Source organism: Sphaerodactylus townsendi, linkage group LG09 (genome assembly GCF_021028975.2).
Source record: "Sphaerodactylus townsendi isolate TG3544 linkage group LG09, MPM_Stown_v2.3, whole genome shotgun sequence".
Lineage (NCBI taxonomy): Eukaryota > Metazoa > Chordata > Lepidosauria > Squamata > Sphaerodactylidae > Sphaerodactylus > Sphaerodactylus townsendi.
Window position 1 is genome coordinate 84,163,246 of NC_059433.1, and position 26,899 is coordinate 84,190,144.

Below are 26,899 nucleotides of genomic sequence, written 5' to 3' on the forward strand. Positions count from 1 at the left end.
AAGTGCAAAGCTTCCTGCCAGATTCTGTGGGTCCCTTGGTGCATGAAACTACAAGAAACAGTGTATTGTAATGCAGATGTCTGTTGATTCCCAATAGAATTTCAAACTCTAAGTCCTTCACTGCACAGCCTACAGGAAGCTGAACTTCTAAATGTCTTCACTATATTACGTGCCATGTCCAAAAATCGGCTTTTTTTCCTGACAGCTTGTTCCGTGTGCTTCGGCACTTACATTGTATTGCCACACTTATATTTATGAGCCAGATGAACCAGCAAACCACCCAAGACAGACTTTGACTATTTATTTAAACTCAGGGGAGGGGGGAAAGGCTAAGCACAGAGAATCCAGTGTTCTCATCCTTCATATCCAGACACACACTGCACTCTGACTTGCATGGCAGATGGCAACAGCAGCAGCACATTTATGTACATAGAGGGGCTCACCATAAGTAGAATTTGCAGTGGATCTTTCTGGGGGCTATTATAGCTGTTTGTCTCCTTAGCATCAAACCAGGGCAATGGAGAATTTTCACATTCTACATGCCTGTCTAAGCTTTATATGTTATCAGTTTCATGCAGCTTATACTCAAATTATGAGGCTTCAAAATGCAAGTGCCTGTTTGTCTTTTTTGTGTTCCCACAGTATTTTTTTTCTGCAACTGAGGAAGCTGACTTTTTATACCAGAATAACCTGCTATACAGAATAAACAGGGCTCACACTCACGTAATTGTTACTACAATACAAGAAAGGACAAACTGAGTAGCAATTCAGGCTGGAACTAATGGTCTTCTTCCAGAGAAGAAAAGGTAAGGGATATACACAAATTCCTCTGCACAATGAATATCTGGACGCATCCTAATTGATAAAACTGCAAAATATTTACGTTTAGAAGTCTTCTGCAGGACACAATAGCAAAAGCTAGTACCATGTATGCCACCAATCATTCCAGAATTGTAGAGTCAAGCAATTAACATTTTAAGACAATATACCATTGATGAAAAAGCCAGACTAAGCATACACAGAATCTGCATCTATATCTAATACAGCAGAATGGCTTGGGAAATTACTGGAACTGACAGAAATGGATAAACTTACCTCTTCGATTAGAAAAAAGTATTTATCTAAATTCACTGACAGTTGGGACACCCCTGATAAACTTCTTGCGTAAAACAGAAAAAAATCTAACTGATGATTTGTGGTTTATAGAATAAGAAAATAGATTTAATAGAGAAAGGTGTAATTTTTATTAGTAATATGAATTAAAAATTAATTATTTTACTGCAACTAAAGAGCAAATAGTAAATTTGTTAATTTTGATTATAGTTGGTGCAGAGGAAATTGGGAGCCCTCCCTTTCCCTTTTATAATGTAGTTTTTTCAGTCTGTTCTTGATCGTAACGTGTAGTTTCAGTAGAGCGTCAGAATGGCATGCATAAAGTCCCAGATTCAGTTCTCCACATTCCCAATTAAAAGGACCAAGTATTAGATGATGTGAAAGATCTCTACCTGAAATTCTGGAGAGTCGCCATCAGAGTAGCTAACAGCGACCTTGATGGACCAATGGTCTAATTCAATACACGGCAGGTTCCTACATTAATGTCTGTACACAACTGGAAGACTACACATGCCAAGAACTACTATACTGACAAACTAATTCTGCTTCTGTCAAGCTGTAAGAAGATAATCAAATAAGATACTGAGGTCCCTTCCACACATGCAGAATAATGCATTTTCAATCCATTTTCAACGCACTTTGCAGCTGGATTTTATTGTGCAAAACAGCAAAAGCCACTTTCAAACAATTGTGAAAGTGGATCGAAAGTGCATTGTTCCGCATGTGCAGAAGGGGCCTGAGCAGCCACTAAAGATCCATCTAATATCTATTAACCAGTCACCTTGATCATTCAGAGGCCCTTTCCACACAGGAAATAACCAGCGTCCTAAGGATGGCGTTTGGGAGCTGTTTGCATAGGAGGCGCCCTCACTCCCCCCCAGCGGCGTGAAGATGCTGTTTTTCGGAAGCAGTGTCTTCCAACCGCTTCCGTGCGAATGGCAGCGGCTGGAAGGCACCATTTCCCCCCCGCCTTCCTGAATGCCTTACCGTCCCCTTCGGCCTCCCGGTGCGTCGCACAGGCCCCCCTGCCCTGCGACTCCAGAGCTGTAGCGCAGGGCAGGGGGGCATGTCCCCTGGCCTGTGCGACGGCTGGAAGGCCGGAGGGGATGGTATAGCGCTCCTGGGACAATGCAGCTCTTCCTGGCGCAGGCTGTGCCAAGTTTTCCCTACCTTCACCGACCGGGCCCATAACGGGTCCCGGGGTGTCGGGCGCCGCTTATGCACAACGCGACTCCTCGCAGCATGGACGTGCGGAAACGGCCTAAGACATGGCATGAATCCAAAGAACCATTCTGCTAATCCCACCCTCCCAAGGGGGCATTTCTTAAACAGTGGCCCTTCTGGATAACCCAGCAAACCATTTTTGAATTTCCAAGGCAATTTGTCATAAACCATGGGTAGTACCCAAAGTCTTCAAAAGGGGAAAAACAAAAACCACAGTAGGCAACAAGCCTGAAATAGATGTTTCGACCCCAGATCACGTTTCAAAGGAGCAAATTCATGACAAAACATTTTGTAGGTAGGTACAAGCTATCGTCAATGAGGACCCGGTAACTTATCCATGCATTTGCTTTGATAATAGAAGTGGGGTAAGAGGTTTCTAGCTGCCCTAAAACTTCATGACATGTATGAAGTAGCCTGACTCTTTCATTAATCTGCGAAGAGAAGTATTAGCTTGATTGCTATCTTCCAAGTCTTCAAATACTTCATAGTGAGTGATGGCAACTGGATTATGATTCAGTGAATTTCTTCTCTGCCCTTTCTTCCTTCAGTTTATTCTACAACAGGAGAGTTTAGCCTTCTTTTAATCCAGCACCCACTTCAGTGTAGAAGATGCATTTAGGCTGCCTCTTGTTTCACAAAGGATCTGAAGTCTGTAGTAATTTTGGCACTTTGTTACGTTTCTATGACCCAACCCTGCACACATATACATACACACACAGAAACACACACACACACACACACACACACACACATAACCACTCACACAGCACATCACCACTCTGACTCATTTTCATATGGATACAAAGCATCGGGATAAAATGATGGTTCATTATAGTGGTACAGAGCTCTTATCTTCATCCAGCAAGAGTCATTTCCTTCCCAAGATTGAAATGCAAATGTGAAAATTAATGATAACTGCATTATCTGATAGCCAAGATAATACCGATTCACCGTCAGAGTAACACACAGCCGTCCTATGATTTCCTCTGCTTCTTCACAATATTCTTCTTACTGTCAGACTATATCTGTGGTTAACTATGTTTCATGGATTTTGTTAATTTACATCAAATAGCATTTTCTGAGATCCCATATCTGCCACATTTCCCCAATCAAAAACGAAACAAAATCAGGACTGTAATCTCCAAGTCTTTCTCAAGACTGGTTATATATTTTTTAAAACAGAATTTCTGTTTCTCAGTGTCTGCTTTTCCAACATACACTAAACAGTTTGCCTGTTTCTGTCCCAACTTGTTTATAGCAACAAATAAAAAAGTAATTTATTTTAAAAAGCAAGAGGGTATTGCAGAAAATCCATTAAAACAAGTATTTCAAATATAAGGGACAAGATACTCATTTGCCAACCTCACCAAAAAATATTATCAGCCCACATTTCACCAAAATAGAACACTTTATAATTCGCACATGAGAAAATCAAACATCATTTCTAAATCCACAACAGAATATTAATAGAAGGAATAATTCCTTTTCTGTAAGTCCCACAGAAAAAAATCTACTGCAAAGAACTCTGGGTAATTCATGATAAACAAACTGAAGTTCCATGAGAAATCTTAGGGAGGGATAAACTATTTAGAAATCTAAGGCCACTGATCAAAATCTCCCCTTCTAGGATTCTCTGAATTCTCAGGCACTTAACCTGAATGCATTCTCTTTTGTCTGCTTTTCCTTTCACTTGCAGCTGTTCGCAGCATTCCATTCTTTCTGGAACTTTCTCAGTCCTCATTAGAAGTTGGATCTAGACTAAGTTTTCTGTGATCAAAGCAGAATTTTTCTTCCACAGCCCATTGAAGTATCTTTAAATGCTACTCCTGGGGGGTAGCAGACTCTGGGGAGTGATGGGAGGGTCTGCAGCAAGGAAAGAAAAACTGGTGAACATTGCCAATTTAACCGGGAGCCAAACCCAGACAATTGTTCAGGGTTCCCCCCCTTTATTTGGTTCATTCACAGTTGTATTTTTCTCCATGCCTGGGAAGTTTCCCAAGTTTGGAGACATTCCTACTTTGTGAGTGAGGCCAGTATCATCTAGTGGCCCACTATACCCTTTTCCACCAAAAGATCCAAGTGCGGTCAGTGATGGTATGGCAGAAGTAGCATGCTTCCACAGTTGAAAACAGTCCTGAATGTTGAGGTATCTCTCTGCACTGAATGCCCCTGCCACCACCCTTTGGCTTACACTGCCATGGCTCACTCCGCAGGGCAAAGTAATGGAGACTCCAGAGGCTGAAGGAGTCTCTCTGACCAAAACACCAGGTGAGGGGCTGGCCAGGGAGAAGTGCGGCCACTGCACTGTTCCTGCTCACAGCCAGTCAGGATGGGGGCATCTTGGCACCTCGCTACCCCTCCTCCTCTCCTCACAGCCCATTGGCAGATCATAGTCACTGCTTCCTGTCCTTGCTGGCTGGTTTTTGGGAATGACACACCATGGAGACAGCAGAAAAGGCAGCCTCTTCCAAGCCATCATCAATGACATCAAGGTAAGCCAAGTGAAAAGGGGAGGTGTGAGGAAAAGAGGGGGCATTCAACTACAAAGTTGAATACAACAACACAGAAGGTCCAGAAAGAAGTAGCAGATAAATATGGAATTGTACTTAGATCTTTCTGTGGAAAAGAGTATACGTTACTATTAGTCAATTCTATTTTTGTTTTTAAAAGAGGTGCCAGTACCTGTACCAAAAAGAGGTGCCAGTACCTGTACCAAAAAGAGGTGCCAGTTGCACTGATTTCTACCAATTCCCTTTTTCTTCTGCAGATCTTCTCTAGGCTGTCCTGCTGAGGGTTCATTCTCTCTTTCTATGGCTGTGGCTGCTTGTGACAGGTTGGTGCACAAGGTGCAAGATGTGGGAGAGCCTCAAAAAAAATGCTGGTACTCAGTATAGGCAAGTACCAGCACAAAAAACCCCAACCTATATAGTGACTATGCAATTACACATATCACCTTTAAAATTCCATTCTATCCATGTTTAGTCTAAAGTAAAGGCCATTAGAGAATAAGATTTACTTCCAAATGTGTGTAGAATTGTAACTTTAGTCATAGTTGCTGTTGTTTTTTAAGCTCTCAGAATATCTTGTGATAAGATGATCCTATTCTCTTGCAGTCTGCTATGCAGCAGTCCTCTGTTCCAGTGGTGGGATCCCAAAATTTTAATAACAGGTTCCGATGGTGGTGGGATTCAAACAGTGGCACCACCGCACGCACACACCTCCAGTCCCTATTGGGCAGGGAGGTTACTTTAGTAACCCCTTCTCAGCACTCAGAAAAAATTAGTAACCACTTCTAGAGAAGTGGTCAGAACTGGTTGGATCCCACCTCTGCTCTGTTCACACTACCTTCTTCTCACAGTTCTCTTTCTGCTCCTTTCTTTTTGTGGTATGAGGATCTATGGGTACTAGGGAAGTACATGGCAATATCTTATCATGTCATGACTAGGCTGAAGTGTGACCTACTGCAATCATGAGTGTTCTTAATTTGCTTCTTGGAATGCAGATTGGTGAACTGGCCCTGGAACTGAAAGAAGTTCCACCATACCCTACGACAAGTAGGCAATCTTTTCAGCCAAAGTGCCTAAAAAGGCAACATCTGCCTGGAAATTTTTAGAATACTGACAAACAGAAGTAGGGAGGGAAAGATTAATGTTGAACTTGGCCAGATATACTGTGAGAAAGCTGAGCCGCACTGGCACCGCCAGTTCCTCCAGAACTAGCACTGTCTGGCAGTGCCACGCGGTAAGCCACGGCTTCTTCCTCATCCCTTGCCATTGCCTCCAGCAGAAGAAGAGGAGTTGGCGTCCAGACTCCTTTTTTCTACTTTTAAGGAGTCTCAAAGCGGCTTATAATCCTTGCCCCCTCCGCCCCCAAGAAACATCTCATGAGGCAGATGGGGCTGAGAGAGTTCTGAGATAACTGTGACTAGCCCAAAGTCACCCTTGGATTGGGGGATCAAACCCAGTTCTCCAGATTAGAGGCCGCCGCTCTTAACTGCTACACTGTGCTGGCTCAACACTCATAAACTCCTCTATTTATTTGACCAGCCTAGTTGCCCTGTGCACCAAGCCAAATGGTTTGGTGTGTCACTGTTGGGGTTAACTATTCCAGCACATCCTGGGGGTTTGCTACCTCTTGCCATTCTAATATTTATAGTTCTACCAGGTGGTTGGAATTTCCTCATTTTTCTGTTTATGGATCAATTAATTTTCTTGCTTGCTTTGACAAAGTATAAAATTGCCATGAAATCCAACATCCTTCCCATATTAAATTACATTTATATACGGACACCCAACTAACATAACAAAGAAATTTTTGAGCAAATGGAATTTACTGCATGTGTTTTAGTTACAGCAAGTAGCTCAAACAACACCTTATGAAAGCATTCTCTTCTTAGCTCTATTGAACTATAGTACAATACCTTTTAATGCCAGATCTAGTGCTTACATAACACTGTAGTGCTTTGTGCAGAATATAGGCATATTTTTGTATATCATTAATAACACTATAAATGACATCACAACAATCAGATATACTGTATCTTAATTTTTGTTTGCACTATATTTTCTACCTGCTGGTTTCAGAAAATTACAGCTGGAATTCTTCCCCTCTTCATACACAGAATACAGTAATTTGCAAAGTCAAGCAAGGATGAAAATGTGATTGAAATATAAGAGGCTTTTTTAAATGAAAAATGTTGTCATTGCATTATAAATTATTTCTAGAAAGACTTCTGGGCTCTCCAGTCTTTTGAAGAGAATATTCTCCGTTTTTAGAAAGAATTATTCTAAGATATTACTGCTTCAAATACAATCATCATTATTCAAGAAACAGTTACAACAATAATTAGGAAGATCTCTACATAAGGATATTGAACCCCTTTATGTTATTTTGCTTCACAAACCAAGTTCTGCATATTCACAGCTAATGGCTGTCTGGGTCATTCTTATTCATGCCGATGAAACTGCCATCTTTCCTAGTTCTATCATGTTGCATGTGCACTGTTTATATCATTTGTGAGAGAAAATATTAGCTTACATTTCTGCCTAAACACAAACCTCTTACACTTTATTGATTGCAGTCCACAGGTTTCTCTCTTAACTCTGAAGTCAATGACCAGGGTGTGTTAAATGATTTATATCAAATGAAAAACTGATAAGAAAAGTCCTTGAAAACATCATTGGCTGCCATATCCATTTGTTAAACTCAACATGCTGCTAAATGTAAGCTTAGAGTTTGAAACTAGATAATAGGTGTTTAGTCTCCTAGCCAAAAGGAAACACTGTTTTTACCCTTAAATCAGCAATAAATAAGCAAATTCCTGAACTAGCTTTTTCTTATGAACGAGAGAGAAAGCTTGTTGAAGAGACATATAAGCAAACTAGTGTTTCTTTTTTTTACACACCGAGATATATACAAATTTGTCCAGTTCCATATGCACAAACATAACAAAGAACAGGATGTTCTATGCAACTTGCCTTTCTGAATAGAAATTATCTCAAATACATTAAATGATCTTGTGTTAGGGAAGAAATATGCATATAGCATTTGGGAACACAAACAGTCAACATGAATGAATTGACTGGAGGGTAAGGGTGCAGGTCATGACCAAGTGTTGATCTAGACTGCAGCAGCCAGTTCTGACACCCTTCATGCTGGCCATATTGCTTAACACCATGCAAACTGTGACTGTTATATAATGAATTTCCCTACCTGTAATATCGTACTCTCCAGTGGAAACACCAACAGTGACCATATGGCCAGAGCGTTTGCCAAAAGAATGCTAGCTGTTCTGACAAATACAATATTTATACCACATCTTCGCTCACTGGATGACCTTGGGTCACTTTCTGTCTATCTCACGTACCTTACAAGTTTGTTGGGATGATAAAACAGTTGAAAGGAGCCTCAAGTTCTCTGCCTCAAACTCCTTAGCAGGATACCAAGATAAAAATGTGAAAGGCTGGAACAGATAACAGATCACTGGTCCATATATAGACCAACTGTCATCCTTAGACTACCAGGGCCTCAGATCTGGGTTCTGAGTCTCTTTGTCTTGCTGTCAGGTTTCCCCCTTGTGCATTCCTTCTCAGCCCTTGCTCATTACATGTTGTTTTTATTTCTTCTTCTTTTTTCTCTTACAGAAGCTGTGCACCTCCATGGACCCACCAAGGCCTGCCTCCCTTCTTTCAATTCACCCTTCTCTCATCTTCCTTTGTGACCTGAGGTAACTCTGGTTGGGTTAGGGTTTAGAGGCAAATCTTGGGGAGGGAGAGGGCACTCACCCCAAGTGCCACCTGCTTGGGGTGTGCATTTGGCCAACCGCCCCCCACCGCCCCACAGGCCAAGAAGGCAGCCCAAGGCATCACAGTCTGTCCCTCTCCTGTCCTTGCTGGGCTCCCAGCTGGTCTGCCAGGGCTGGCTTCTGCTTGGAAAGCACACATTGCTGTGGGGCCCCTTTTCTACCAAAGCCTCTGATGGCTTTAAAATTAAGCTTTACTTACTTCTAGGAGCAGTGTTGAAACCAGAAGGAGACTGGGGGCAGGGACAGGTCTAGGGAAAAGTTTCTGCCAGGCCTGAACTTACCTTAGTTCAGCCAGCTGCTCTTTGCAGCCAGCTGAAAAGCTTCTGCTGGGCCTAGCAGAAGGGGGAGGGGCATGGGGGACTATTTTCCGCCCCCTACGTGACTCACTGGGGGCCATTGGGGCATTTGTCCCCAGATGTCCCCATTATAGCTACACCACTGCCTGGGAGGGGGTTCTTTTCTTGGCCTTGTCCCTGCCCCCAGAGTTCCTTCAGCCGCCACTCCTCTCCTACGTTGCTCATAAAAACAATGGGATTAATACCCCACACATGGTTTCTACAGCTCTAAAAAAAACAGGCAAAGAGATAGGTCTTCACCATTCTATTTGGCCTCTGCAATTTTCTCTTTTGTACTTACCAAAGATTTTTTTTAATTCTAAGGAATAATAGCCTTTACTACTTATTTCACCAATTTTTCAAAAAAAATTCCTTTTGTACAACACTATGATTTTTAAAAGTCCAATTTTCTTATTGATAAACTATATAACTGTATTGGTTCCCTTAACTCTTGAATACAACACCAGCCGCATGTGTTTACTGTGGAAGCAAACAATTTAACTATACTTTTTTCCTACCTGGCCCATCCCATTCTTCCGTCTCGAGTGTAAGCGGCCCAGATTTCTCCAATCGTGCATCCCCATCAGAATCTGCTGCTTCTTGGCTGCCCTCTTCATCACCTATCGGTTTTCCAAGTAATACATACAGTTAGCATCATTTCAATCACAGAAATCAAAGCAAGTATCGTAAGTGTGAGCGACAGCATGAGCTCACTTTAAATTACATATAAGTAATGATTTTAACCTTTTTTTAAACAAAATCAGTATTCGAACATGTTTGAGCCCATGAGTTGTTAAATTGGTAATAAATGCTGCAGTACATTGTACAAATTGTTCCAAGGGTAGCCATTTTGGCCTGAATAGAACAGTTAGATCTGAATCCTCATATAAACCAACAAAATTTGGTCTCCTGCTGTTTAAACTAGTAAGATACGTAAAGAAGGGAGCTTTATTCTCAAAAGCGTACACCTAACTGTAAAATCTGGAATCCCGCATGTCAGTTTATTCAATAGCCCCTAATGGAACTGGTGAAGCAGTATTAGAATTCCCACTCCAAACTTGCAGTGGTATACCATAAAGAGAAAGCCTGAACCAATATTCCACAGCTGTGGAACGCTATGTTACAACCTCGGGTATAAATTTTGGGGGGAAAAGAAACAAGTTCTTACAAACAAAGATTCTTGTAAAGTTCAACATACTGCCAAGTGTCAGTGTAAACGTTTAAATTAGGGAAAATTCACCAATTTAAAACACAAGGAATTTCAGGGATAACTACAGTCTTATTCCACAGTTCTATCATAATGTGGATTGTGTTCCATTTGTCTTCCAGCAAAAAAGCAAATACCCTTAGGCCAACATTGCATGCTGTGTGGAAAAAAATGTTATTCCTTGAGACCTGTGAATATAGATCCAGATTTTAAAATCTCCTTTCCTAAGAATTGCTTCATTTTTATTGCTTTTCCACAGAACAGTCCAATATAAAGTGCAATATAAAACCAAAGGGGCAGGGCCAGACCTGAGAGGGCCCTCTTCCTTGGCTCTTTGGTATGCTCAACATGTATTCTTCGTTCCCAGATCTGGATTCAAATGTCCCCTTATTAAAAGCACAATGCCTCAACTGCTTAATTTGCATCCTGTTTCCAGCGGCAGTTGGACTGGAACATAAAAAATAGTGATCCAGATTCTGACCCAGAATACAATTTCCAGATTACAGTTTCCTCACCACTAAGTAACTGTAGTCTGTAGCCAGAAATCAAGGGGTCAGAAAGGACAGCTTCTGGGTCAGGATGTGGAACTTGCATTCAGAATTAACCCTGGCATCTTTCATTTTAGAAACTATAATACAGTCCTAATCAGAATTGCACTCTGCTAAGCTTTAACAACCTTAGACGAGTGTAAGTTCAATTAGTGAAGCCAGTTCTGCTACCTGACAGCCTAATAAGAGAGGCCTTGTTTCTCTTGTATCACAAAAGTTGCTGTTAACATTGGCAATACGTATTTTCTATCTCTTATTGAAGTGACATGTCTTGTTAGGATCAGGACATTACTTTCCAAAGGAAAGTTGGAAGCTGAACTACAATCAAATATATTTACGATTGAAGTTCCAACGTCAGACAGTCAGTCATTCTCTACGCTGCAGTATTAAATCCATGTAGTTCCTATCAACATCTTCCTCTTACAAAAAAAAATTTATGCAACAGTAACCGTTGAGCTTTCCTGACTATGAGCATCACAGCAGCTGTTAGTCCCCCTATAATGTATTTTGCAATCAGCTAAATCTATAAAGTATCTTTTTTTCTAACAATGAACAGTTCAGAACTGACAGGTCTAGTTTCTTGTTCACAACTGCTTATCACAGCATAGATATCATATATGTTTTCCAGGTGCTTTCTATAGTTAGGATACCTTCACAGAAGCCGCTTGTGAAAGATAAGGTCATAAAAGAGATGAAAAATGTGTGAGCTTCATACACTCATGGTTTTATCATCAGACAAGATAGCTTTTGGTAAAGGACTTCCAAAAGAAGTTACAAACAGAAAGCTGCCTACAACACAGAAGGAAAAATATGGAAAGTTCGGAATTGAGTTCAAGTTTGGAGCCTAAATGCAAGATGGCAGCACAAAATAGGAGCCTCAATGCAAACTCCTTCTTCGAAGTGATATTAAATTTGGAGTGCCATGAGATATCTTGCCTTGATACAGTGCATAAAGACTGCAGAGAGCAACAACAGGTTTTAGAGAATATAAAAACAGGACACCTGTGAACTCAGCTAAAGTTTCATTTAATTCAGTCTCTTATTTCTAATTTTATCAGTCATTTGTCTCTGGGAAGGTTACAAACCAGGCATCCCTCTTTCACCGCTTGTTCCCACCACACGCAATTTCAAAATAAACAGATCAGAACCATGGTTTTAAACAGCTTATATAAGTTGGGGTGTTTTTTTTTCAAAAAAGAGAGAATAACTGTAACATATTGCAAGGAGACTTGAGGGTATATGGAGGACAAAGGCAAGAACCTACTAATATCCATAAGATGCATGCTTAAAAATAAGCATTGCCAACAAACATAATTTCATTGATGGCTCCAACTATAGCCAAAATCTTCATTAAAAAGGTAAAAACCCTACAGGGAGCTCGTGTTCACTATGAAACCTGCAAAAGGGGACTTGCGCCCTTTCAATCAAGATAGATTCACAAAATATTTCTGTGAAATTTATTGCCAGGGTCAGCCTATGGCTCAGTTCAGACACACAATGAAACCATGGTTTATTTTAACAACTGCTAGTTTGTGAACACTACGATTTGGCTCACTGAAAATCATTTCAATGCTGGTTTGTCTCGACAAACGTTGACTGCCTCACTTGGTTCACTTCTCTCATCTTCTCTGTATGGACTCAGCCAGTATGCCAGCCTTCACCATGGCGAGGATGGTGCTGCTTAATAAGCCAGGATTATCCATTTGTGTACCATCAAAAATAGTAGCAGTTGATTAATCAATCTGTGATTAATTAACAGCTTAAAACCATGGTTTCAGATCATGGTTTAATGAATTCTAATCAGTCGATACTAGAGTATTTGGAAATCATGCTATGATTAACATTTCTTCTTGCTTTCCATATCTTTAACCCCTCTCTATAAGGTAAAGCAGGTATTCCTCATCTTGCAGAGTCTATAGATGCTTTTTGGAATTTTGAGAACAGGGATAGGAACCACCACACTTTGGCTGCCACACAGAGGCGGAGCTACCAGGGCGCCTGTTCACTTGAGGCTGAAAATGGCCTGGTGGGAACTACACTTCCCAGGAGACCTTGCAAGCCCCAGGCTAAACTGAGGCAAGTGTGTTGGGGGTGGGGCGGGGCACCACGGGGGAGGGGTGGAAAACACAGAGAGTGCACCGGGTGCAGTAAGGCCCAGCTATGCCTCTGCTGCCACAGGATCAGGAACAATCACAAAACAGTGTCCTGTGACGCCACGCCTAGTCACAAAATTCGGGAGACTGCAAACCAAGCATCCTCCACCAAAGCATGAAGCAGTTCTGGAAACGATGTTCGCTGAAGATACAGAGGTAGATGCCTCCCAAGTTCTTCCAAAGCACCTGTTGCTTCAGTGAAGTGGAGGAAAGCCAGGACTGGCTATTTACTTTTAAGATGAGATGGTGTGGGCAGCAGGAAACCCATCAATAGATACCATAGTGCCTACAGGCACCAAGACTGGGATCACTGAGGTAATGTTTTCCATAAAACTAATTTATTCTCTTGCTTTCTATGTAGAAAAATTGGATTTACTTAATCAATTTCCTTGAAAAAAGTTAATCTTTGCTTCTCTCCCTGCCACCCTTTTTTGCTGTCACATGGTAAGTGGAATAGCACCCTAATTATTAGAGCTAGCTAAATTATAGCTATTTTAAAAATAAGAGGAAATTATTCCTAATTGTTAGCCTATCTCCTGTGGTACAAGGTAAATAAAAGTATTAAGAAACTCATGAAATAAAAATAATTGTTTTAGCTAACAAAATATAACATGATCCTGTTGACTTCCAAAGGATTTCAAAACCATACTTACTACATAAAATACTCTCCATCACTGCATTCTTGAAATCCCATAATGATAGTAATGCCCTATTTTCTCTGTGCATCCATATGTAAGCTACAAATAAGCGAGAAAACAAATAGGATCTGCCCTCATAGAATGAAATTCCCTTCCCTTGGACTCTTTGTCTTAAACTGAGTGATTTCTAGAATTCTCATAAAATCTTATTTTCACTGGATTTTAGTTGACAGGATTTAAGCAGAAACAGAGTAACATTCATTCATCTCAGTATAACATTTTACATACTAATGGGAATTTTACTGGATTGCGGTTTCAAGCAATATAAACAATGCTATTCACATTCTTCTCCATATACAAGCTCATCATGAGGATTTGGAACAGAAATGAGAGAAAATGCTTCACTCGTGTCAAAATGCTGGAATTCAACTGTACAAATGCAGGAGAACAAAGGCCTGTGCTGCTGTCTTTTTTAGCATTTACAAGAATTTCTATAATCAAAAATTTATGTTATTAGAAAGCAGAATTCGAAAATTGTAGCTGCTACATTTTACCCCCAAGCAACCTAACATGCCATTCTCTTACATTAATTTGTTTTTAATAGATCACCTACAGAAGAAAGGAACACTGTTTAAAGGAAAAGGAGAGGTTCTGAGAACAATCCAACCCATTCTTTCATTCAGTGGGATGAATTTTTGTAGGATTGTAGCCTATGATCTGTAAACAGTCAGACTAATCTAGCTCTCGGAGTTGTTACAGATTTAGGGCTCTTCATACATTAGATCTTTACAAAGTACTGCACCCACCGATACCAAGCCACAGTATTTACAAAGAATTAAAAGCCGAGTTCAAACAGCAAAATCCAGAGGGAGGGGAGCTGAAGCCACCTATGCAGGCAGTGCTGGGGTTGGCCAATGTATTTGCCCTCCCAGGGGCATTTACCCTGGTGGAGGGGCAAATCTGCTGGAGGGTGGCCGCCATAGCCTTCCACAGTGGGTTGACAGGAAGCAGAGCACCCCATCAGCGCTTCTCCGCCCGACCACCTCCCACCTGTATGGCAAGGGCATTCTGGGGGAATGGCCAGGGGGTGGAGCCAGCATTAGTCAGCTTCCACCTGGCCTTTGTTCCTTGGAATGCTGGTGCAGGGAGTTACCTTTTAGGTAGCATAAGCCCATAGAGCCCAATGAAGGACTTTTCAGCATTGGGGAGGCTTTTTTTGTTTTTTTCCCTCCCTGTGCTTCCAAGAAGCCCTCCTGGAGGTGGAGGGCCAGCACCCAAGTGGCGCTGCATCCCACCACCCGGGGCTCTGGAAGGGGTTGCCCATTCGAAACATCTAGTATAGTTACAGACAATTATTCTATTATAGGTTATCATTTTGACAAGTTATTGTTACTTAACTTTAAATAATTCTCGGCAAGTTCTTTGCTGAGGCAAGCCCAGATTTCTCCAAGAAACACAGTAGGAAATGGGATAGAGGAGGAAATCATGGGGTTTCTGCTGGAAGCATTTAGCACTATTTATATCCTATATTTTTATGATCTTTTCTTCTGACTGCCGCCTATCACTTAGTAGTGAGCGCTTATTACATACAAAGTGACATTTTAAAAAGAGCTTGTGACAAGCAGTCTGATGCTTTTATGCTTTAACCAAACAGCTCTTCAGCTGCCATAATAAAAAGGAACAATCACAGTCTATGGGACAGACAGATACTGGTGCTGTTTTGCCAAATATCAGTGTTTGAAGACTATGAGACGGAACTTGAAAGGGATGTATCTGAACCTTGAATTGTTATTAATATTAATTAATTGTTTTACAGCACACCCAGTCTGAATTTTCAATATTTATTTCATAAATCTAAGTTTAAACTTTGCTTTTTTAATAAAATTAAAAATGCCCTTATCAGTCAGCACATTGGGCCCAGACTGGAACATTATCATTGAAGTGGATCGTACTCCTATCTTACCACTCCATTGAGCAGTTTATTTATTATTGTATTTATTAAAATATTTTATATTATACTTCCAGTTCAGTTTTCCTCAAGTCTAAGGAACCTTCCTCGAATTTAAGAGGCTGTCCTTAAAGGAAGAACCATTAAGTGGTGTAGTGATGTAGTGCCAGCATGGTGTAGTGGTTAAGAGCTGGTGCGCTCTAATCTGGGGAACCGGGTTTGATTCCCCACTCTGCCACTCGAGCTGTGGAGGCTTATCTGGTGAATCAGATTAGCCTGTACACTCCAACACATGCCAGCTGGGTGACCTTGGCTAGTCACAGTTCTTCTGAGCTTTCTCAGATCCAACCACCTCACAGGGTGTTTGTTGTGAGGTAGGAAGGGAAAGGAGATTGTAAGCCCCTTTGAGTCTCCTACAGGAGAGAAAGGGAGGATATAAATTCAAACTACTACTACTACTACTACTACTACTACTACTCTTCTTCTTCTTCATCTTCTTCTTCATCGTAAGAGAAAAAACTCTCCAGGGTGCTGACATCGAGCAAGTTAAATTGTTCAAATATCTTGGGATAATATTCCATCATAAGTCAACCTGGACCACACACAGAGATAACCCCCTTAAAGCCTGCAAAAATTTATCCGCTGCAGTACTGAAATTCTTTAATATCAATGGTGGTAGATTCATACCAGCAGCGTTGAAGGTGTTTAACGCTAAGGTGGCCCAGCACCTTTTGTGTGGTATCCCCATCTGGATCCAAGCATGGCACCAGAAATTGGAAAGCATCCAATCCAATTTCCTATATAAGATCTTTGGCACCCCGCATTGTGTCCCCTATGGTGTTCTTTGTTTGGAATCAGGGCAACATTTATTAGAAACAAGGGCATGGGCTGTAACTTTTAAGTTTTGGCTGCGTCTTTGTTTCTGCACTGACCCTAACAGTTTGTCCCAGTTAGAAATGAGAGAGCTCCAGCTTTCGAAATGGTGGCTACATATTGAAAAAAAGATCTTTTCCTTGGGCTTCTCTTGGGAGGCCCTACAACTGCTCACCGCTCCGGAGATTTACCATCGCTTAAAGACTAGATTATTTGATCAAGAGTACCAATTTCTCCTGAGCAAAGCGCAAAGCTCTTGCTCTCCAATATTCTTTGGGATTATCCCTCAGAAATCTAGCCCTGCTATATACCTGCAACAACTTATTAATTACAATTGCAGATGGGTCATGACTAGAGCAAGGTGTAACTCTTTTCCGTCAGTACATCTTCAAGGTCGCTTCTCTGGTATTCCACAAAATGAGCGTCACTGTCGATTTTGTCCTGATACAACTGATACACTTTCTCATGTTCTGCTTCATTGTTCAAAGTACAACAACATCAGAACCGATTTGAGAACTGTGTTACCAACAGGATTTATGCTCCTTTCGGATAAAATAAAAATGGCTAAGCTTCTAAATAGCTCTAGTGTTGAAATCTCTGAAGCTGTTGCTATGTTTTTACTCTGTGTACTGCAAGTTGAGCAATAATGATCTTTTTATTGTATTTGAAATTCTTGGCACTGGTTTTATGCCTAATAAAGGTTTTGGATTTGGAGAAAAAACTGCTAAAGAACCCATCCAGAGGACAGAGCCGAATGCACCCATGGGAGTGGCTCACAGCTGCTCCAGTGGATTTGCCCTCCCTGGGGCACTTACCCTGGCGGAGGGGAGATTTCACCAGCATGTGGCCACTGCAGCCCTCCATGACACTGGCACAAAGTGCTGGATGCAGCTCCAGCATCCCAGCGCCGCTGCTAGCATAGAGGGGAGGAAGAGTTGACTTCCTCCCAGCCATTCAGCGTGTTACACCGGCAGCCACAAGTTGAGACTTAAGCCACCCTTTGGGGGGCGCTTGGTGGCAGGGCGGCTTTCATGCTTTTTAAGCATCCCTACGCTGCTGGGAAGCCCCTAATGGAGTGGCGGGGTGCTGTGGCCATAGCACCACAGCCGGCCACCTGGACTTGTGGATGGGACTTAAAGTTGGAGAATGGCTACTTACAGGCTAGCTGGATCTACCTCATTAAAATAATACTGTATTGTTCAGTATCCAATCCATTAAGAAACGAGAAGGGGGGAAAAGTTACATTTTTAGATTAAATTATAAAACAGGTTGTCTGGTGTTAAAAGTAACATCCACATGAAGTTAAAAAAAAGACTCATACATGTAACACTGACACAATATCCTAGAAAATGATGAAGTTTATCCAGGAAGGGGAGGGGGATTACAGAACTTCTGGTAAATACCAAAGGGATCCTCTGAGACTGCAATATGGAAAAAGTTCACCATCCCTAATGAAACAAAGGGTACCTAGGATTCTCTGTGTGGATGGGTCCCTCAATAGGAGAGAGGAAATATTAAGATTGGGTCTTGAAATCTGATCAAAGCAAGCTAAGGAAAAATCCAAAAAAGGCAGCCCAAGTATCTCATCTGCCTGCTTCCATTTGCTCATTTCTTATCTCATCCCAGTGAGTAGGAGGGAATAGCTATTTCCCCTTGTGGAAAATCTCCACTATCAAGCTCATTTTGTGTACACTGGGATAAACAAATTAGTACCTGTACGTTTGCCCCAGCAGCAGAAACAGAAGATTGTAGATGAAAGTTTTCAGAAGGGAAAAGGCACATGGGAAGATTCAATTAGCTCTCCCCTCCATAACCACTTTCCCCCCTAGCCCTAAATTGTACGTGCCTGTCTTATTTTCCCTACTGCAGGGGTAGAAGGGTGTCTACTAGAAAAATGAATGTGGAAAAAGAGTCAGTCCCTCACCCAATAACTCCCGTGCAGATTAAGCCACCCCCCTCCACTTTCAGATGGAAAAAAATCCATATACTAATAGTCAAGTTGCCCTGATCTGAATAGCCCCGACTAGTCTTATCTCATCATACCTCAGAAGCTAAGCAAGGTCATCTCCAGCTAGTATTTGGATTGGAGACCACAAAGGAATACCAGGGTCAGTAAGCAGAAGAAGGCAATGGCAAACCACCTCTGTTAGTCTCTTGCCTTGAAAATCTTCCTGGTTCGCCAAGTTGGCTACAACTTGACAGCCCTTTACACACACGCAATAGCTAAGTCAGTCAAATTTGACACTAAAATCTGGTGACTGGAGCCATGAATGGGCAAGAAGTATCTTTTTGTAAACCTAAAAAGGGTCCCAGCTTAGCAGAAAAATGTGAAATCTTTAAAGAAAATACTCTGGAGGGGTTTAAAAAACTTAAAAGTTAAAAAAGAAAGAAACACCTGTAGCTTTTAGGAACAAATTCCCCCAGTGGCTATTGCCAGACAATCACAGCATCCAGGGCTTCAGTTTTTATTGCAGGGTGCAATGCCACAGAGTCCACCCACTAAAGCGACTATTTTCTCCAGGGAAACAGATCTCAATTGTCAGGCATTCAGTTGAAATTCTGGCGAATCTTGAGGTCCCACCTGGATGATGGCAAATATAGGCCTGGAAACAATATGTGGGTTATTTGATATTGCTGGACTTGCTTGACTCACCGAAGCCTGGCTCCTTGCTCAACGACGTAGGTAAGTGGGGGGGGGGTTTTTTCCACGGGTTCAAACCCCCCTTACATGTCCACGCCTCCCAAGCCCCACCTCTGGCCTCAGTGCTTATAAAAGCAGCTCTCTGAGGCTGGGGACTACAGTCTCTTCTCCTTCAGAGGGGAGGGAAGAAGGGACTGCTGGCTGCCAGCTGGGCTCCCAGTTGGCAGGGGGTGTGGTGGGGGGCAGGGGGGCAGGCGGGCAGGGCAGGGGAGATCACTAAGAATTACAACTGATCTCCAGATGAAAGACATCAATTCCCCTAAAGAAAATGGCTGATTTTCCACTGGAGATAGCCAACCTAAGGGGGACCGATCTCTGTAGTTGGGCAATCCATTGTGATTCTGGGAGAGTCACTGCCACCACTGCTGGGGGCACCATTGTCACAGATATTGCTGTGGGGAGTGAAGAGAAAGCAAGTGGGAGGCCAGAAGGGTGATGGGGTAGGGAGCAGAAAGAGAAAGGATGGTGGGAGAGAAGGTGACAAGCATGGAGGAGAGAAGGAGGGTGGCAGGAGGGAGAAAGAGTGAAAGACTGAGAGAAGGGGAAGAGGGGAGGAAGCAAGGGTGGGGGGAAGGGATGGCTGCTCCCACAAGTTTCTTGAGGGTCCCCACTTGTCGGAATACAATCATGGTACTCCCATTTAACATGCATTTGGGCCTGCAATGAACAACAAAGATTGGGCTCCTCCAAAATCTCTACAGCTGTTCATGTGGATAAGGAGAGTTTTAACAGGATCATTTATGTCTCTGCCCTTAGTAGGACTGTAGTGTTTTCCTCACAGGGAACCATTAATGTCTGTGTCAAAAATTGGTTCCAGTGAATGTAGTTGGAGCTCAGGGCAACATTAATTTCCTGGACAAAGGAGACCCCTGACAGTCAGCCCTTTTCACTATGTGAAAGACCCACCCACTGAATCCACTCACAGTTGATAAACCTGTTATGGTCACACTCAGGGTGCAGGCTGAAATGAGTTTTCCTCGCAATAATCCTTTAGTAAATTTTAAAAGTTTTATTTTAAAGATTTTCATGCAGAGAACCATTTGATGGTTAATTAAATATCGGGGCTCATTTTAAAAATTCACACATGCACCAGCATTCCTTTTGTGGTCCATAGGCAAAGTTAAACATTTGCACGGTATACCTGACACCAAATGCTTGAATATCATCACTGCAACGCTATCTGTAATGCTGGGCTCATTACAATAGCTTCCGCTGAACTCCTATCTGCTGGAGTAGCTGGAACAGGATAAAGCCACTGAGCACTGCAAACCATTGTGCTAGTTTATCAAAGCCTATGTTTGATCCAACCAAAGTCAATAGGAGCTTTGCCATTATGACAATCCCTAATGATTATTATATCGAGGATAGCATCATGAGTGCTAAAAGAAAAAGATAAGAACTGCTAAGAATCCGTTCAGTCCATAATCACGTCAGACCATGGCCAACAGTTTTTGCATCTGAGAACACGACAAACCATTGAAGCTCTACTGAGGAATATTCTGTTTTGTCACCCACAAAAATTTCCTGTTGCTTAAGATCTTGGTTATTATTCTAGAAAACTGACATAAAATCATGAAATCTACAGAATTGTAGAGGTTCAGAGAACTAGGTCATCCTGTCCTCCTGAAAGGGATCTCCCACATTTATCACCCTACCCAATTAAGCCCTTGAGATACCATATGTGGAGATATGTGGAGATATGTGGAGATCAAATACAGAAGAAATCATGAGACAGTCACACAAGTGTGCCATATGTTCTAGAGGGTAACTTCTTCCAAATTCCTCAGCTCACTGACTTGGGTGTGAATTCCTAACCAGCCTCAATGCTGATCACTCCAAAATGAAACTAGAAACATGCTTATTTATTTACTTCCTTTAAACCATGCCTTTCTTTCCAATAGGGACACAAAACGATTCACATTGTTTTTTTCTGGTGTCCTCACAATAACTCTGGGGTAGGTTAGGCTGAGTCTAAGATCATCCAGCAAGCTTCCACAGCAGAGTGAAGATTCTAACCTGGGTCTTGTAGTTCCTAGTCCAGCACTCCAACCATTACATCACACCAACTCTACAATCAAACTACAGTGGAATCCATCTCTCTCAGGCCCTTTCCACACCGCAATGGTGCGGGGGGGGGGGGCGCATCGGCATAAACAATGCCAACGCACCCCCCTGGGACCGTTCGCATGGACGGTCCCAGGAGGGCGGCAGGCCGCAGCACAGCCTTCGCACAGGCTGCGCCGTCGCCTAACGCCTACCTTGTCTCCTGGCTTCCAGCTCGTCGCAGAAGCCAGGGGACACACCCCCACAGCCCATAGTGATGGCTCTGGAGTCGCAGGCCGGGGGGGGCGTGTCCCCTAGCCTTTACGACAAGCCGGAAGCCAGGAGACAAAGTAGGTGTTCAGGAAAGGAGGGGGAAATGGCGCCTTCCAGCCGCTGCCGTTCGCACAGCAGCGGTTGGAAGCTGCTGTTTCCGAAATACCTTGCTCCCTGTTTCCAAAATACCTCGCTTGGAAACAGCGGCTTCGCACCGCTCGGGGGTTGCGAGGCCGCTGCGATGCGACGGCAGCGGCCGTGCAAACCCCTCCCCAGGGATGCTGTTTTTAGCGTCCCTGGGTAGCTGTATTCCACCCGTGCAGAAACAGCCTGTTACAGACAAAATCCAAACCACATTTTTTGGTAAAGCAGAAGGCAGGGATATTCACACAAACAGATGATTCTGTGAATGTATTCTCTGCTTATAAATAGGCAAGCTACTTTTTACAGAGAATCCTGCCTCCTTGGGAGGGCAACTTACAATGAAAAATGCAACAACTATATACTATTAGCATACACTGCTTTTACTTGTACACAGATTGCTTCATGGATTCAACAGTTCCACACATCACAAACCGAATATAACCTTTGTACTGTTCCAAAAGAAGTTTCTACAGGCAAACATGCATGAATTAATTAGGAGTTTAATACGGTTGATTCTGTGGAAATATTGGGAAAGTAGTATTTGTATTACTCCTTTCCTCTTTTTTCCTCCATTAGGAAAAAAATGTATGCTTACCAAAAGAAGTAATGTGTGCCCTTCACTTCCTTGGGAGGGGAAAAAAAACCCTACATAAAGGCTCCAGAAAGAACAGAAAATAAATAATAAACTTAAAGAAGCTTGAGGAAACATGAAGTATTGTCAGAGAAAGATAATGTCAGTCCTGGGGGGGTTGTGGGGCCTGATGCCAAGCAAACCTGGGGGCTGTTCAATCACCTCTATCAGTGCTCTATCAGTGTCTACACTCCAGCCAAATCCAGAGAAAACAAGGAGTCAAAGATGCAGGTCAATAAGCTTATAGACGATTTGCACAAGCAGCTCCTCCAGCAAGGTAAAAAACAAAGTCATATTGGCTTTTCGGGTTTCTTTTATTATTCTTTCACTTTGAACTCCTTGGTCCAAGCATACTCTGAAAATGTCACTGTTATATGCAAGAAGTTTAAAGAGCTGAGCTTCTTAATCTGGTTAAAAGAAAACAACGTCTGTAAAGGCCTCACTATCGAACTCAAAGTGATTGTCAGCCTTATGCCAAGCCTGCTCCCAACTGCTACAGCATTGGAACAGCAAAAAAATAATTAAAATGTCATTAAAGGCTTCGCTAGGCCTTTGCTGGGGCCTTTTAACAATGGCAGGAGATCAAAAGAGGATGCTGTAGCTTAAGTCCACACTCCGAGCCCCTTCCCAACTTGCAAACAAATCCCCTCTCAAACCTCCCCTATTAATTATTATATAATGAGTGTTAACGGCTATTAACACCAACGAAAAGGCAAAGGTAGTCCCCTTGTGCAAGCACCAGGTCATAACCAACCTATAGGGAGACATCACAATGTTTACTAAGCAGTCAATGTTTACAGAGAGGGTTGCCACTGCCTTCCCCAATCATCTACACTTTACCCCCAGCAAGCTAGGTACTCTTTTTGCCGACCTCAGAAGGATGGAAGGGTCAGCCAATCTTGAGCCAGCTACGTGAAACCAACTTAGGACTGAATGTAGGTCATCAGAAGAGCTTTGACTGCAGTATGGGGCAACTGTTAATACTAAACAGGGCTTCCTTATTTTCAGGATTTGAAACCAGTCAGAAAACTTAGACAGAGTCTGCCCACTGGCTAATGTTTGGTGCCCATAAATATTTTAGTATAGTCAAGGCAATCCAGGTAAGGGCTAGAGAAATTCACTCCCAAGAGGAAAGCAGAAGGGTTAGTAAGGATGGCAAGTCCCAAAAGTTGTTTCACATCTCTTAACCACGATAATTAGAACCTCAGCATTACAGCTTCATCAGCACCTAAAAGGATATTGTTAACAGAAAAGGAGTGGGGGGTGGGGGAACTAGCTATCAACGGGTCTCCAGAAGGGTAAACAACAGATCTTTTGTCTATGTATATAGTGGCTTTATTCCAGAGCAGTATTCCCAAAGGAAAAAAGACAGAGACCAACCAATTTACTGAAAGATTTATTTAGCAACAATCACACACTAGAAACAAACCAAAACAACAAACACTTGAGACCACAAATTATGTATCCTCTCCCTTCCAATACACATACTCCATAGAAGAGAGAAGAGATGATATTCAGATGGGTGATACGACCTGATCTCAGGGGGATGGGGAGCAGAGGAGTCCATGAAGTCCATGCAGCAGAGGAGTCCACACCAAGGAAACAGTGTGTCAAGTAGATGGCCAAGGCAGCAGTATGTCCAGGAGAAAAGAGGAGCCTGAATAGTGGCTGCAAGGGTATCCAGATAGTAGGAAGACCTGACACACTTTCTACCAACTTATGATGGTCTTTTTCATTGGGAAGGGTCACATAGCTAGACATGATATGCAACTATCTCAGGATCAGGATTAGTCTAAGATAGGGGTGGCCAAACTATGGAGTTCTAGATGTTCATGGACTACAATTCCCATCAGCCCCTCCCAGCATGGCCAATTGGCCATGCTAGCAAGGAGTGATGGGAATTGTAGTCCATGAACATCTAGAACTCCATAGGTTGGCCACCCCTGTAAGATATCAGCTTTGAATTTGAGTGAGCAGTTTAAAGGTAACTGCTGAAAAAAATCTGGGAAATCACTGACATTTCTAGATACGGTGAGTGTTGGATGGTGTAACGAACTGCAGTAGAAATATAATTTTTAAATGGCAGTTCTGTTTAAGTAAAATACTGGGGGGCGGCACAGAACACCCACGAAGATGAACATCATAAACCTGATGCCAGTCTGACATTGCTGGGATTCAGAAGTGGAACTGACTTCAAGTGGAACTTACATTTAGTTTGCCACTGAAATTTTTTCAACACCAGAGGCAGCGTAAAATTGCTTTGGAAAAAAACCCACTGCCCACATGTGGTAAGGGGGTTTAAGGAAGCACAATTTATACCAGCTGTTCCGCTCCGACTACTGTTAGTCAAAAATTCAAGACGCCTATTTTCTGGCAGAATGAGAGTCCCATGGAGCAGCCCAAAAGAAAATTCAGGCAATATTATTAAAAAGGAAGAAAAAATAACCTATGAAAGCTCACCATGCTCACTGGTTTCTCAGATGCATGGAATGTGGTCTTCTCTGTTGTACTCTGCCTCTGAAATTTCTTCCCTTTACTGGTTTGTGATGGTTGGCTTTAGGTACGAGGCAAAAACATTTTCTCCATTGATTTTTAGATGACTTCTTTTAACTTTTCCCACGAAATTGTGTTGTCATTGTTATACTGCTCCTTTTATACTTTTATACTAAGACTTGGGGGTTTTAGATCTTTATAGACCTAGTGGTTCGGCATCAATCCAGTTTTATAGCTGTTTTGTTATGATGTTGTTGGATTGTTTAATGGCTTATACTTAATTGCTGTTTCTATGCTTATGTTATTGATATACTGCACTCTTGAATTAAAAATCAACATTTCTGGTAGCCACCATCACTTGTAAACACCTAGCTTTCTCATCACTTCAGAGAACTAGCCAGAAAATACACACTGGTCACTGGGAACTTGACAGTAACATCTAAGTTCTAATGCAGTTATCATGGAAACGGAATGATCCCGTGCAACCTCAAACAACTTTTACAGAGCTCCTTTAAGAATTCTGTAATCCCTGATCAACTGAAAAACTTCCCTAAGGTATAAATTGCCTTCTCCTTCATGCTCCCCCTTTTTTAAAGACAGGGGTTCTACATACTTCAAACTACAACTTTTTATCCGCCTGCTTCAGTTTGAAAGCGATTAGGATGTTTATATATTCTTTCATCCTTCAAAATATTTGTTAAAAACTTCACACAACGGCACAGCCAGTGAAGGACAGCATTATAGGTTCTTTTATTAATACTGCTATGTATAGGACCTGAAGCAAGAAGTATCAAGAAATCAAAAGAAAATGTGTTTTTGATGCCATTACAGAATTCTTTCTTTGTAAAAAAAAAGAAATGAGCAACAGGAACTTTAAATCAAAGTTTTACTTCTTGATTTAATTAACAGCAATCTAATTTAATTAACAGGAATCTGATTTTCAGGATCACGATTAAAAGAAGCCATTACATGGGAGTAGTAGAAATTAGCTTCCTTTTTTGTGTTCACCACAACAGCTTCTGCAACCAGCAGGACAAGCTACTACCGGATTCCAAAAAAGGGAAATCAAGCAGTGAAAACTCTAAAAGTAATTTCCGGTTTCTTTGGTTACCAGCCCAGCCATTATTACTTTTCCTCCAAAGTATCTAAGCAGAATTATAAAATCATCTGCCACTTTTTCCTGGACCTTACTTTTAGTAGAATGTTCCGTGGGTTCTCCCTGCCCCTCCATTCGAATGAAAAATAAAAAAAAATAAAAATTGCCCTTACCACTTTGTAGGTGATTGAGGATTAGCCAGGGAGAGGCTGACAAAGTTACATTTCATTTTTCCCACCTCCCCCCATTTATACTCCCACTTTCCTGTTTTTTCCAGCCCGTCATTTTGAGGAGCCTCCATGCTGCTGCTGTTGCCATTTGCAGAATTTCCTATACTTGCAGATCATCTGATGGGAATTTCACTATAAAAAGTTGGTGAATAAAGTTTGTTTTTCCTGGTGATCCTGCACACATGTCGTTTTTGCCTCCTGTTTGTTTTCAGGGAGGTGTCTTCATAGCTACAATGACACCATCTAAGAATTGTAGTCGTTCAAAGAGTTCTGGCTGTGATTCTTAGATGGAGTTATCATGGCTACAAAGACACCCCCCTCAAAATAAAAAAGAGGCAAAAACGACATGTGTGTCGGATCACCAGGAAAAACAAACTTTATTCACTGACTTTCTATAGTTAAATGGCCATTGGTGACCTGCAAGCAGAGGAGACTCCTGAGAACATTCTGCAAATGGTGATGGCAGCAGAATTGAAACTGCTGAAGCTGATTCAAAATGGTGGTGCAAGAGTAAGAGCTCTAAGGTGGAGAGGGGGCATGTTTTGCTGATAGTCATTTGATAAACTACAAATGCTCTTTTATCAAACTACCATGTTTAATCGGGCACAGAATGATGGTTTTGATGAAGACTGAGCTTAAGGTACTTTCACTTCTGCCACATCACAATTGACAGCACTTAGGTCTTTTGGTGGAAAAGAGTATAGAAAATGTACTGCATAATCTAAGAGGTACAATACTTAAGCAAATAGAAAATCTATTTCGTTACTTATTTAGATATTTATGCCTCATTTTTTTTTTTGCCCTAACAGGCCCAAAACAGCTTATAATTTTGTCCTCACAACAACAAACCTGTAGAGTATGTATTGCTGAGAGAAAGTAACTAGCCTTAAGTCACCCAGTGAATTTCTATGGCACAGTGGGGATTCAAATCTCAGTTCCTCAGAT

The 26,899-nt window shown here is 42.0% G+C and overlaps 1 protein-coding gene across 2 annotated transcripts in view; it reads right to left on the reverse strand.

Annotated features, from left to right (window-relative positions):
- Nucleotides 1-26,899, reverse strand: part of ZFPM2 (zinc finger protein, FOG family member 2) — a 381,732-nt gene that overhangs the window by 277,463 nt on the left and 77,370 nt on the right. For both annotated transcript variants that reach the window (XM_048507431.1, XM_048507430.1), the window contains one exon: nt 9,495-9,596. In XM_048507431.1, coding sequence (XP_048363388.1) covers nt 9,495-9,596 — 102 coding nt within the window. The remainder of the gene's footprint in view (nt 1-9,494; nt 9,597-26,899) is intronic.